Here is a 14,293-nt window from a genome sequence, read left to right as displayed (position 1 = left end):
TAACAGTAGAGTCCGTGCACCATAATTTGTTCATATAAATGCACAGACCTTCACCTCTGTGCTTACCAGAGTCCTCTGCCGTCCTGTCTGCCCGAAAAAACACTGCGACCCCCGAGCTCAATGGCGCTGCTGGGAATGTTTTCGTTGAGCCATGTTTCCGTTAAAATCATGACATTACATTCTCGGTCTCGGCGCCGGCGCTGTGGTCTCGCTGTCGGCTGAGCTGGATCAGCGGTAGTTGTGGCTGATGTCTTATAATGCTTGTCGGCTGTATGAGATGTGTGCAAGCCTTTTCTGAGTGAATAAACTTGCTGTTGATAGAGAAATTGCTACTAAATGTGGAGAGACGTTGTGAACGCGCCGCCATCTTGGTCTAGATTAAGGGAGCTGATATGATGGAGAGAAGAAAGGTAGCTATGTTGTGTGTTGTAGGTTTAAACTGTTTTTTTCATGGTGTGGATGGAAAGAAAAATAGTGTGGGGTGATTCTGAAGGAAGAGTACAGTAAGTATGTAGTGGAGGTGAAGAGAGTTTTTTTCTCTGAAGAGAGTGATAAACATGAAGCTGGAAGTTGAAGGGGCAATGATAAATGTCATCAGTGCCTATGCTGCACAAGTGGGTTGTGAGATAGAGGAGAAGGAAAAATCTGGAGTGATTTAGATGAAGTGGTAGAGAGTGAACCTAGGAATGAATGATTAGTGATTGGGGCAGACTTAAATAGGCATGTAGGTGAAGGGAACAGAGGTGACGAGGAGGTGATAGTAGGTATTTCTTTAAGGAAAAGAATGTGGAAGGGCAGATGGTGGTAGATTTTTCTAAAAGAATGAAAATGGCAGTGGTGAACACGTATTTTTAGAAGAAGGAGTAGTATAGGGTGACGTATAAGAGTGGAGGAAGGTGCACACAGGAGGTCTATGTTCTATGTAGGAGATGCAACCTGAAGGAGATTGGAGACTGTAAGGTGTTGGCAGGGGACAGTGTAGCTAGACAGCATCGGATGATGGTCTGTAGGATGGTTTTGGAGGTGAGCAAAAAGAGGAGGAGAGTGAGGAATAAAAGAAGAATAAAATGGTGGAAACTGAAGGAAGAAGACTGTAGTGTGAGGTTCAGGGAAGAGGTCAGACAGGAGCTCGGTGGTGGTGAAGAGGTACTGGATGATTGGGCAACTACTGGAGGAGGTGTTGGAATGAGGAAGTGCAGGAGAGTATAAGCAAGTTGGAGCAATAAAGGATGGAGATGAAAATGTGTTGACTAGTGTGGAGAGTGTGTTGAGAAGATGGAGGGAGTATTTTGAGCAGCTGATGAACGAAAAAAATGAGAGAGAGAGAGAGAGAGAGAGAGAGGGTTGAATGGTGTGGATATGGTGATTGATAGTAAGGAGGAAGTGAGATCAGCGATTAAGAGGATGAAAAGTGGTAAGTGGGTTGGACCAGATGACATATCGGCAGAAGCATGGAGATGTTTAGGAGAGGTGCAGTGGTACTTTTAACCAGATTGTTCAACAAGATTTTAGCAGGTGACAGGATGCCTGAGGAGGAGTTTGTTGGTACCGGTTTTTAAGAATAAAGGAGATGTGCAGACCTGCAGTAACTACATGGGGAATTAAGTTGATCAATCACACCATGAAGTTGGGAAAGAGTAGTGGAAGATAGGTTGAGAGAGTGGGTGACCATCTGTGAGCAACAGTATGACACATTATTTGCTTTGCTTTGTTGATGGAGAAGTATAGAGAAGATCAGAAGGAGCTGCATTGTGTGTTTGTGGATTTAGAGAAGGCGTATGGCAGGGTGGAGAGAGGAGTTGTGGTATTGTATGAGAAAGTCAGGTGTGTCAAAAAAGTATATAAGGGTGGTGCAGGATATGTATGAGGACAGTGTGACAGCAGTCAAGTGTGCAGTAGGAACAACAGACTGGTTCAAGGTGGAGTTTGAACTGCATCAAGGATCAACTCTGAGCCCTTTCCTGTTGGCAGTGGTGATGGACAGGTTGACGGACGAGGTCAGACAGGAGTCTCCATGGACTATGATGTTTGAGGATGATCTTGTGATTCGTGGTGAGAGTAGGAAGCAGGTTGAGAAGAGCCTAGAGAGGTGGAGGTACGCACTGGAGAGAAGGGAAATAAAAGTGAGTAGGAGTAAGACAGAGTACATGTGTGTAAATGAGAGGGAGGGCAGTGGAGGGGTGCGGTTGCAGGGAGAAGCAGTGGAGAAGGTGGAGGAGTTCAGATACCTGGGGTCAACAGTGCAAAGTAATGGAGAGTGTGTTAGAGAAGTGAAGAAAAGAGTGCAGGCAGGGTGGAGTGGGAGGAGAAGAGTGATAGCAGGAGTGATTTGTGATAGAAAAGTATCTGCAAGAGTGAAAGAAAAAGTTTAAAGGACTGTGGTGAGACCTGCGATGTTGTATGGTTTAGAGACAGTGGCATTGAGTAAAAGACAGGAGATGGAGCTGGAGGTAGCAGAGCTGAAGATGTGCATGTATTTGTTGGGAGTGACGAGGATGGACAGGATTAGAAATGAGTTTATTAGAGGGACTGCAGTGTGCAGTCTCACGTGTTAAAACAAACAGGACGTCAGTGGCGTCAGTGATTTACCTCTAGAGGCTGCTTACATAATAACAGCAGACCTCTTCACCCGCAAAAACAAACACAACCCGGAAAAAATTGTGAACTATATGGTAAGGTGGTAGCTCAGTGGTTAAGGCTCTGAGTTACGAATCGGAAGGTTAGAAGTTCATGCACCCGTATTGCTTAGCTGCCACTCTTGGGCCCTTGAGCAAGGCCCTTACCCATCTGTGCTCCAGGGTTGCTGTATTATGGCTGACCCTGCACTTCCTAACAAGCTGGGATATGCAATGAAGAATTTCACCGTGCTGTAAGGTAAAAAGCCCCTTAATTGCATTTATAAATACTACCTACCATGGAAGAATGTGGGATGCAGCCCCAGACTTTGGTCATTTGTTGTGCTAGCTAGTTTTTGCTAGGTAAAAGGGATATTAATTTGACATTGTGTAATATTTATACTATATGGACAAAAGTGTTGGGACACATGACCCAATGTTGGAGGCACACAATTGTAAAAGACGTCTTTGGATGCTGTAGCATGAACTTTTCGGTTCTCCACAAAATCTCAACATCTAGTGGAACATCTTCTCAGAAAGTTTCAGTGGTGATTCATGCAGGAGTTCTCCTAATTGCTATGTCTAAAAGTGTGCACTAGTATCCTGAAAATTCAGTGTAAAGTATTCAGGTTAAAAGTTTAGGATTTAGTTTAAATGGTCAGTCCATGCTAGCTTTTATTATAGCTGCTCAGCTAGCTAATGCACAAAGCATGATAAACAGTGGGTAGCCTAGCACAGGTAACTTTATTTTGGCTCGGTTTAATACATTAAGGTGTAGAAAAGAATGTAATGAAGGGTAAAGAAAAAGACTTTACAGAAGTTTTGATAATACAAAAGCTTTTCTGCAGACGTAATCATGACGTGATCTTTCATGGCACTGGAACAGGAATGCTGCCACAGCCCTTGCTCTCTTTCTCTCAGATTAGAGAAAGGGGTGGGGCTCATGGGTTTGGGTGTGGTTTAATTTGTATATTCATGAGATTCTATTATTTGTAGAGATTTGAATGCAGTATGGACGAAATGTGTTTGTATTATTTATTATGGAGATCAAAGTGAGCTTCAGCTTCTGTTCATCCTTTATTCCCTCTCTCTCTCTCTCTCTCTCTCTCTCTCTCTCTCTCTCTCTCTTTCTCTCACTCTCTCTCTCATATCCCCTCTTCTATTTTATCCCTCTCTCTATTTTCTCTCCTTTCCTTAATTTTTTTCTTCTCTCTTTCCCTTTTAATTCTTTTTTCTGCTTTCTTTTCTCTCCCTCTCATTTCTTCTGTTTGTATTTACCCCTCTCACTTTTCTTGTTTTTTTCCCTTTTATTTTTACTTTACTCCTCTACTTGCTGTTCTCTTCTCTTCTCTTCTCTTCTCTTCTCTTCTCTTCTCTTCTCTTCTCTTCTCTTCTCTTCTCTTCTCTTCTCTTCTCTTCTCTTCTCTTCTCTTCTCTTCTTCCCTCATCTGCATTGTGTTATTTATTTCCCTTATTCCTCTAGTCATTTCTATTCATCATTCATTCCTCTTTCTGTTTTTTTTTCTGTCATTTTTTATCGTCATTCTTGTCCTTAGTTTTTTTTTATTGTTTCTTATATAATTATTTATCTTGAACCCTAATCTTTCAATCTTTTCTCTCCTTCTCTTTTTTTAATCCTGCCATCTATATAATTCTGACTCTCTTCCTCCGTTTAGGACGCGGGAAAGTTTGGCGTCCAACACCTCGAGTATTGTGGAGAGCAACCGACGTCAGAATCCGGCACTGAGTCCGGGTCACATGGGCAGCTCGCTGATCGGCGCTCCGTTCTCCTTCCGCTCCGTGGCCGAGGCTCCGAGCACACAGGCCGAGAAACTGCAGAAACCCAACAACTGCCTCGCCTCCATCACCAGCGTCTGACTCGACTCCAGGAGAAACACGCAAAAAACACACAAACGCTCGGGCCAGATTAAACACAAAACACAAACATAAACAAACAAACAAACACTCTGGCCATGATAAGCACCTCAAACCTCCACGGGGACTGTTAAACCCAACAGGTATGGCTTCCACTGACTGTTTTACAGCATCGCAACAAATCACTGCAAAAAAAGAAGAAAAAAAAGAAAAGACTTAAAAAATAGTCAAAATGGAAATCATGATTTATCTCAATCAGGAAATTCTCCAGTTATTTTCATAACCCGGGAAAAAGTCTCGAAGTATCTGCTCATGGGGTTTTTTTGTTTTTGTTTTTGTTTTTTGTCTTTTTTTCAGTAATAATTTTTTGTTTGTTTTTTTTCCATCCTGCCAACGGATTGCACTCTGACGCGAGGATCCCGTTCGATCCTGAACCGATTTCTAAAGAGATCCGGAAGTGAAATGTCCCGCGGGAGATCTCGACATTCAGTTCCACGATTCATAACGTTGTACGATAAAAAAAAAAAAAAAAACAGAGAAATAAAGTCATTGTTTATGACGGCATTCGCTCTGTCATGAGAAAGTAATAAGAACTGGAGTCATACTTTTCATATTACTTATTAAAAAAAGAAATAAAGAAATAGAAGTTAGATTAAATTAATATAAAAGAAAAACTTATTCTGAAATTCAATTCATTTAGGGTTCAAAAGAAAAAAAAACACAAGGACTGTTGAATTATTATAATTTTTTTTTGTTTTGAGTTGAAATCCCAGACGAGGCGAAGTGTGTAACGTGTGTGACTGTACATCACTTATCCAATTTACCTGTTTCATTAAAGTTTCTATCTGACATTTACATCTCAGCTCATGACCAGTTTCTCTCTCAGGGGAAGAAGATAATAAAACCCGGGGTCATGTGTTTGCAGGTTCACCTTTTTTTCTTTATTTTCTATTTTATTTACTCATTTATTTATTTATTTTAATTTTTTTTTTTAATGATTGTATTGATCAATTTTTATAAATTCTTTCTACATTTTTTCTAAATTTACACATTTATGATTTACACCTTAAGAAAGTTTTTAAATTCTTTTATTTTATTCGGTTATTTACAGTTTTTATGTAAAAATCTTTACATTTATTTACACTTTTATTTACTCAATTATTTATTACTTTTATTTTTTTTTACGTTTATTTCTTCAGTTATGCTTTATTTACATGTTGTATTAACTTCTTCGTTTACACTTTTATGATAACCTTTTTGTACTTTTTATTATATTTTTTCTTTTTAATTTATTTATATGTTTCACATTTACTTTTACCTTTATTTACGTTTATTTACATATAATTATAATAATAATAATAATAATAATAATAATAATAATAATAATACACATATAAACATAAATGAACATATCCATCCACGATTCCAAATCAGTTGGGACACTGTGTAAAATGTATATAGAAAGAGAATGCAATGATTTGCTAATTTTATAAACCCCTGTGTTCTTCACAATTCAAAATCTCATGTTTAAACTGAGAATTTATACCATTTAAAGGAAAAAAAAATTAGGTCATTTTGATTTTGATGGCTGCAACACGTCTCAAAAAAAGTTGGGACAAGGCCATGTTTACCTCTGTGTAGCATCTCTTCTGTCTGTATACGTCTGTGAAATGAGGAGACCAGTTGCTGAGGTTTTCGGAGACAAATGTTTTTCCATATGTGTCTGATACAGGATTCTAACAGCTTGACATTTCTGGGTTTTCTTTGTTGTGTTTTTTGTTTCATGATGCACCAAATATATTTAAATGGTGAAAGGTCTCGACTACAGGCAGGCCAGTTCAGCACCTGGACTCTTCTACTACCAAGTCATGCTATTGTAATAGATACAGTTTGCAATTAGAAAAATGCAAGGCCTCCCCTTAAAAAGACGTTTTGTCCGAATGGAAGCATTTGTTGTTCTAATGGCGGCGTTTCTGGATCATGTTCACGCATGCCTTGTTCTTTGCATGATAAAGAATTAACCTGCATTTGTAAAGACACAAAGAGTTTACAGACAATGATGTGTGCAGGTGTTACTGACGGCATGCAGTGATTTCAGTTACAGAATTGGGACTGTTTATATGCGGTGCCGTCTGAGGGTCCGAACATCACGGCCATCAAATATTGATTGTGTACAAAGATTTCTCCTGATTGTTTGAGGCTTTCGATGATATTATGTTTTGTATATGATGACACAGTAGACGCAGTCTTTTACAGATTGGTGAAGTTCTGCCCATCTTTACTTCTGAGAAACTCTCGAAGATACACTATTTAGTCAAGTCAAGTTTATTTCTATTGCGTTTTTTAACAACACACATTGTCTCAAAGCAGCTTTACGGAAATCAACATCAAGGTGAATGATGTGTATTTATCCCTGATGAGCAGCCGTGGCGACTGTGGCAAGGAAAAACTCCCTTAGATGTTATGAGGAAGAAACCTTGAGAGGAACCAGACTCAAAAAGGGGAACCCATCCTCATTTAGATGACATCAAGAGTGTGATTATAAATCTTTCAACAATACAGAACACTGGAGAGTGAGAACTAACATGAGCACTGGAGTATAAGATTATAAGTGATGTTCTTTCAACAGTCTTATACAGTCTTTATGGTTATAAAACTAGGAGCTACTGAGCTCAATTTTTATACCCCAATCATCTCACTGACCTGCTGTCAATCAACCTCAATAATTACTAAATGTTTCTCCAATTGTAATACTGACTTTTTTCCAGACGGCTGTTGCCCTGTCCCAACTTTTTTGAGACGTGTTGCAACCATTAAATTCAAAACGACCTTATTTTTTCCTTAAAATGGTAAATTTCCTCAGCTTCCACATTTGATGTTTCCTCTGTTCTATTCTGAATGAAATCTGGGTTTATGGGATTGATGGGAAACTAGCAAATAAACACATCAATATATGTAAAGAAAAAAATTTTTTTTGATTTATTCACATGTTTATGTAAATAAACATGTAATAAACATAATAAAAACACATAAAGGTAAGTGACTGTGTAAATAGAGACACGTACATACACTTTTCTTGACACGTCCAGGAGCTGCTTTAATTCATCAGTGTTTAATGAGGAATAATCTTCAGTCTGCTGCGTACTGATTTATATTATTAGATTTATTTATATAAATAAATCAAAAAAGACTATGGAGGTGTGTGTGTGTGTGTGTGTGTGGGGGGGGGTACAATCTTCTCCCTGTGACTGATCACATGTTCATCTTTTTCTTCCTGATGCTGTTCTTCTTTACCTCCTCCTCTTCTCGTTTCTCTTCTTTTTCCTCCTTTTCCTCCCGCTTCCTTTTTTGTAATCTTATTCTTTCTTTTTATATCTTCTTCTTCTTCATCTACTTCCTTCTCTCATTCCTTTTCTTATTCTCCTTCTTCTCTCCCCCTCTTCTTCTTTTTCCTGAACAACCTCCTACTTTCCCCCTCATTTTTTTCTCGTCTTCTTCTTCCTCTCCTTCCTCTTCTTCTTTCCCTGCTTCTTTTCTCCTCTTCTTCTTCCTCGCCTTCCTCTTTTTTCCTCATCTTCTTCTTCCCACGTTTTTCTGCTTCTTTTCCCTCATGTTCACCTGTTTTCTCTTTATCCTCTCTCTTTTCTTCATCTTGTTTTTCTTTTTCCTCTACTTTTTCTTTTTTTTTCTTTTCTTGTTTTCAACTTCCCCCACCTCCTTTTTTCCCCACAACTCATTTTTGCTCATCATCCTTTTCTTCTTCTTCGTACAACTCTTCTTTTTTCTTCTTATTCCTGTTCTGTAATCAGGAGGGGGCAGGTGGAAGTGCAGGTATATTTGTAGTAAAAAACATAAAGGCAATGCACTAAAATAACCTGAGAAGGAAATGAGAATCAGCTGAGGTGTGGATGAGAAGAAGAAGAAGAAGATGCTGAACAGATGTGAGATGTGAGGGTGTGCTGGGGGAGTAGATGTTTAACTGCTAATTACTGCTGAATGTGAGACTGGTGTCCAAACAGTCACATGACATGGTGAGGTGCAGTGCAGTGGCTGATGGGAGACTTTGTCCCATGGACTTCCACTTCCTGTCTTTCTTCTTTCTTCTTTCTTTCTTTCTTTCTTTCTTTCTTTCTTTCTTTCTTTCTTTCTTTCTTTCTTTCTTTCTTTCTTTCTTTCTTGAAAGACATCTATCAGCTCATGATTCCACAATAAGTGCTTTTTGTTCTCAGAGCTCATGAGCAGGAATGAAGCACGTGTGTGACATCATCAGAGACAGGAGGTGATCTGTCCTGCATGTTGTTGTTTACAGTGTCTTTTGAGAAACAGAATTATAGAAATGATGATTTTTAATTTTACGTAAAAACAGAACTGATCTTATTCATTCTGAACCTTACAGCTGAGGATCTGCTGTTTATAACACATTTATTATGAGTTTGTGAGTTTATTGAGTTTATTACAAAGTATTACAACTTTAAATTTAAGTTCATCATGAATTCATTAGAAATTTATTAGAAATTAATTCCCAGTTCAAATTTATCTTGAATTTATTATTAATTCATTACGAATTCATTATGAATTTATTCTACATTTATTTCTAGTTTCATTCAAATTTGTTAGAAATGTATTGAGTTTATAAGAAGTTCATTATGAGTTTATTACGAGTGTAATACAAGTTTATGAGTTTATTAGAAGTGTTTCACCAATTCATCATGAACCCATAACGAGTTTAATTCACAGGGAGGAAACTTCCTTCATCCATGTTTGACTGTTTATCCTACAGCTGCTCTATAACGTGACCTCAAAGACCTTACCTGTGACCACTCACACACACACACACACACACTCACACACACACACACACACACACACACACACACACACACACACTGGATGATAACTTTGGGAGATTGATCATTTTGACTCCCTGCATCACGTGATGCGGCGACTGAAATCTGATTGAAAAGAAACTCAGGTTTGCTGATTTCTAGAGCTTTTAAATAATAAATAATATTATAAATAACATATTTAATCAAATATAAAGGACTTTTATAGAATATTGACTTTTCTGTGTGTATTTTTCTATTTTCTTTGATCTTCTTATGTTTGTAATTATATATTCATTTAATAAATAAATAAATATATATTTTTATATATTATTCTGTAATAAATGAGTCTAAAAAATACTTCACTGGTTTAATATTAGCTTCAATTCTATTCCTTCAACCATAGAAAAAGAAACTGTGGTCCAAACTCACACTGACTGCAGCTTTACATCTACAATTTTATTCTTATTTTTAAACTTTTCATTTTAATACTAAAAGGAACTTCTTGGAGATTGTGATGTTATTGTTGATAAAAAAGGGGAGAAGATGGAGTCAGGGTGTAGTCAGTTGTGGGTCAGTCCAGCAAGACCTTCTCCACTGGTCCATCAGAATCTCTGACTTATTTACGTTTTAACAAGTTTTCCAATAATGTGTATTAAATTATTCCCAATCGTCCGTTCTCTTCATTTCATAGCGTTTCTCTTGATAAAGCGGCGCACCTGAGTGTTTGTTTAGGTTTGATGAGTTTCCATTACATCAGATTTCAGCCGTCATCTCACGGGTCAAAGTTAACGCTATCACTATCTACCTCTAGTCTTCACTATGTAGCCTACAATCCATGCTGCTTGAATCTGTCGCATTAAACATTCAGATTGCAAGTCGGCGACACCTGGAGACCTCCAGCAGGCGTCTAATAACCTCAGCATTTTCATGTCCTGTGATTGGATGGTCAGAGAGCATCACTAGTCCGAGCCCACAACCTGCATCTGTAGCAAACTGCAAATATGTTCGTGTGGATCTTTATAGCTGGTTTCTTTTTCATTCCACGATGACTGACGGAGGAGAAGAAACGGATTGAATCGCAGATACACTTTCAAAGACATTTAGAAGACGGATTGTTCAACAAAAGCTGGACACGGTGAGAAAAGGTCACAAACACAGTTCAAAACAGGTTTTTTTGTGTTTTGTTTCCTGTAGAAACCCGAAATGTACAGAAACAATGCAGGGTGAATATCAGTGCTCCTGCTGGAGATGATGTACATGGAGGTGCAGTTGTGGCTCCAGTGAAAGGAGACGTGTTGAATTGTGTTTGTTAGGTTTCTTGCTCCAGTCACGACATTCGTTCTCACTGTATGAGATTCTTGTGTGTGCTGCAGCGCTCTGTTCTACTGCACTTCTTTATAATACTGATGGTTTCTACAGACATGGCGTCATAATAATGGGATTAAGAGGTGGATTGATTCAGGTAGAACATCACTGAAGGTCTGGGAGTGAAATACACACACCAGCACTGGGTGAGGAATTCATTGGAGCCCGATGTCTGGATTTGTTTGCTTCACCACAGAAATGTGTCCATGAAATATTTTCTGCCGTGAAACAACAACAACAGCACCTTCAGCATTTATGTGATTTATATTTTATACAAAATCACCATAACGATTACGTGATATAATCAGCAAGGTAAACAATTGTTTACAACAAAATAATAATTTGAAATCATTTGATTTGTGAATATTCTAAAGGAGAAATGTTTTAATTTTTAAGGCAAGATTCTGAAAACTAACGAGAGAAGCTCATTTCTGCCCTCTGGTGGCCAAATACAGTAAAAGCAAACACTTTTCAGAAAACTACAGTAAAATAATAATCATAATCATCATCTTCATTTTATAACTTATTTCATCATTTTTATTAGGTGCTTATATTCTTCTTTAATGTATTTTTTAAAACCTAAAGGAAATGAGGGATCCCCAATCATTTCTGCAATATTCAAAAACCAAACTTTCTATATTTTGTTGAAGTAAACGAAAAGCACACGATTATTAGATTACTGTCACTCGATCTTCATGCTTGTGTAATTAAACGTCCTCTTCAGCAATGAGAGGAGATTATTAGAAAGAAAGCTGAAATGAGATGAAGCGAGGTCACATGGTCACTAGAAGAGCCTCATGAGCACATCAAGGTTTTCGGTTTGATGGATGATGAATAACATTGAAGATCAATAGGAAAGGTTTCACTGACAGCACAGAATTTTCAGATGATAACATCAGACGGTGGAAAAGTTGTGAAGAGACAGAAAGAACCCTCTGGCAGATTCAGATTCTCCTTCTCATGTAGAAAGCAAGGAGTCCCAGAGAACCAAATACTAGAAAAATATAATCAAATAAATACATTTGAGACTTTGAGACAGAAAACCTGTTTATTTAGTGCATTTGGCTGATGTTATTATCCAGAGCAACTTAAAACTGAACAGTTGAGGATTAAGGGCCTTTCTCAACGGCCCAGCAGCATGGTGGTGCTGGGATTGGAACTTGTGTCCTTCTGATCCAGAGTCTAATGCCTTAACCACAGAGCTTCCACCTCCTCCCACATGAAAACTCAATTCAACTCAATTCAAGTTTTTTTCTTTAGCGCTTTTTTAACAATGGACTTTGTTTCAAAGCAGCTTCACAAAATGTAAGAACTATAGAACAAAAATTATTTAAAAAAAATATAAGTGAATTATTTGTGTTTATCTCCAGTGAGCAAACCAGAGAAAAAGCTCTCTGAGATGTTATGAGGAAAAAACCATGAGAGGAACCAGACTCATCCTCATCTGGCTGACACCAAGAGTGTAATTATAAATCTTAAAAAAAACAATACAAACACCAGAGAGTGAGAAAGTTCTTGAGCACCGGAGTGTGTGGTTATAGATTTTTATATACAGACAGTAGGAGATGTGGAACCTGAAGCTCCTGAGCAACTCTGAGATCATTATAGATTTAACACCAACTCCTCCCTGCCAGAGCCTTTAAATGCTCAATGATGGAGAATCAGTAGATGTAAAATGGTATTTTAAGTATCGATCAAAAGGTTTATCCAAAGTCCAATGTCCAAAATCCTCTGAACCTCTGAAAGCTTTGGGATGTGTAGAGAAAGAGACGAGTTGAGATCTCTGGAGGAGCAGGAGGAACTCAAGCCATCATCTCAAATGTGTGTCTATAAAATCACCAGATAAACAACCGGGAGATTTCTGGTTAATGTGTTAGAGAACTTCATGTGTGTGTGTGTGTGTGTGTGTGTGTGTGTGTGTGTGTGTGTGTGTGTGTGTGTGTGTGTGTGTGTGTGTATTCATCAGTGAAGCACCTCTCAGGCCAGTTAAAAGAGCGCTGCAGTAATCAGTACCCTCCAGACTTTGGAGATGATAATACTCTGTTTTCAGGCGTCACTAGTGTGTGTGTGTGTGTGTGTGTGTGTGTGTGTGTGTGTGTGTGTGTGTGTGTGTGTGTGTGTGTGTGTGTGTGTGTTTAAATGGAGGGCAGAGTAAAACATTGCATCTTGATACTAGACATGATGTTTGTTATTCACAGACAGGACGTCTACATACACAACGTTCCTCTGAGCCTCACGTCCTACATCTAATCTTATCTTTATTTATTCTCAGAAACTTCTGAGACTTTGAGTTAAAATTCATCATCTGTGGGGTTAAACAGCAAGTTGGAGAACGTGAAACGTGAATGTAGACTGTAGTAAAGGTAAGTGGAGTGAAGAATTATGATAAAAAAAATATTTTTATGTATTTTTAAAATGGATTTTTTTTAATCTATAATATTAATTTTATACATTAAGGTTGCACAATCCAGTGCACTCTTAGTGCTGGTCTCAGCAGTGAAGTGTGCAGTAGGAACGACAGACTGGTTCAAGGTGGAGGTTGGACTGCATCAAGGATCGGCTTTGAGCCCTTTCCTGTTTGCAGTGGTGATGGACAGGTTGAAGGACGAGGTCAGACAGGAGTCTCCGTAGACTATGATGTTTGTGGATGATATTGTGATTTGTGGTGAGAGTAGGGAGCAGGTGGAGAAGATCCTGGAGAGGTGGAGGTACACGCTGGAGAGAAGGGGAATGAAAGTCAGTAGGAGTAAGACAGAGTACATGTGTGTGTGAATGAGAGGGAGGGCAGTGGAGGGGTGCGGTTGCAGGGAGAAGAGGTGGAGAAGGTGGAGGAGTTCAGGTACCTGGGGTCAACAGTGCAAAGTAATGGAGAGTGTGTTAGAGAAGTGAAGAAAAGAGTGCAGGCAGGGTGGAGTGGGTGGAGAAGAGTGATAGCAGGAGTGATTTGTGATAAAAGAGTATCTGTGAGAGTGAAAGGGAAAGTTTATAGGACTGTGGTGAGACCTGAGATGTTGTATGGATTAGAGACAGTGGCATTGAGTAAAAGACAGGAGGTGTCGCTGGAGGTAGCAGAGCTGGAGATGTTGAGATGTTCGTTGGGAGTGACGACGATGGACAGGATTAGAAATAAGTTTATTAGAGGGACAGCTCATGTAGGACGTTTTGGAGACAAGGTGAGGGAGGTGAAATTGAGATGGTTTGGACATGTGCAGAGGAGGGACATGGGGTATATCAGTAGGAGAATGCTGAGGATGGAGACACCAGGAAGGAGGAAAAGAGGAGGACCAATGAGGAGGTTTATGGATGTGGTGAGTGAAGACATGCGTGTAGTTGGTTTGAAAAAGCAGATGTAGAGGACAGGGTGGTATGGAGACGGATAATCCGCTGTGGCGCCCCCTATTGGCCGAAAAAAGAAGAAGAATATAAATTGTATTGGCTTTGTGTAATAGTGTAATATAAAATACCATTTTATTCAGGTTTTTACACATTTTGTTTTATGGTTTTAATGCATTGTTTTATTATTTATTAATAGTTAAGAAGTCAAATCACACTTTTTCTCCATTAATTCTCTGTACAGTAGGTAATACCGCAATAGCGCTTCCACTCCACTCC

The 14,293-nt window shown here is 38.7% G+C and overlaps 1 protein-coding gene across 2 annotated transcripts in view; it reads left to right on the top strand.

Moving 5' to 3' along the window:
* Positions 1-5,345, top strand: part of stox2a (storkhead box 2a) — an 82,751-nt gene extending 77,406 nt beyond the window's left edge. For both annotated transcript variants that reach the window (XM_083538606.1, XM_083538607.1), the window contains one exon: positions 4,292-5,345. In XM_083538606.1, coding sequence (XP_083394732.1) covers positions 4,292-4,493 — 202 coding nt within the window. In that variant the 3' untranslated portion in view covers positions 4,494-5,345. The remainder of the gene's footprint in view (positions 1-4,291) is intronic.
* Positions 5,346-14,293: the final 8,948 nt, after the last annotated feature.

The sequence above is a fragment of the Silurus aristotelis genome (assembly GCF_946808225.1).
Source record: "Silurus aristotelis genome assembly, chromosome: 4".
NCBI classification, from domain to species: Eukaryota; Metazoa; Chordata; class Actinopteri; order Siluriformes; family Siluridae; genus Silurus; species Silurus aristotelis.
Note: the sequence above shows the minus strand (reverse complement) of the source record. Positions and strands in the feature narration are given on the sequence as shown.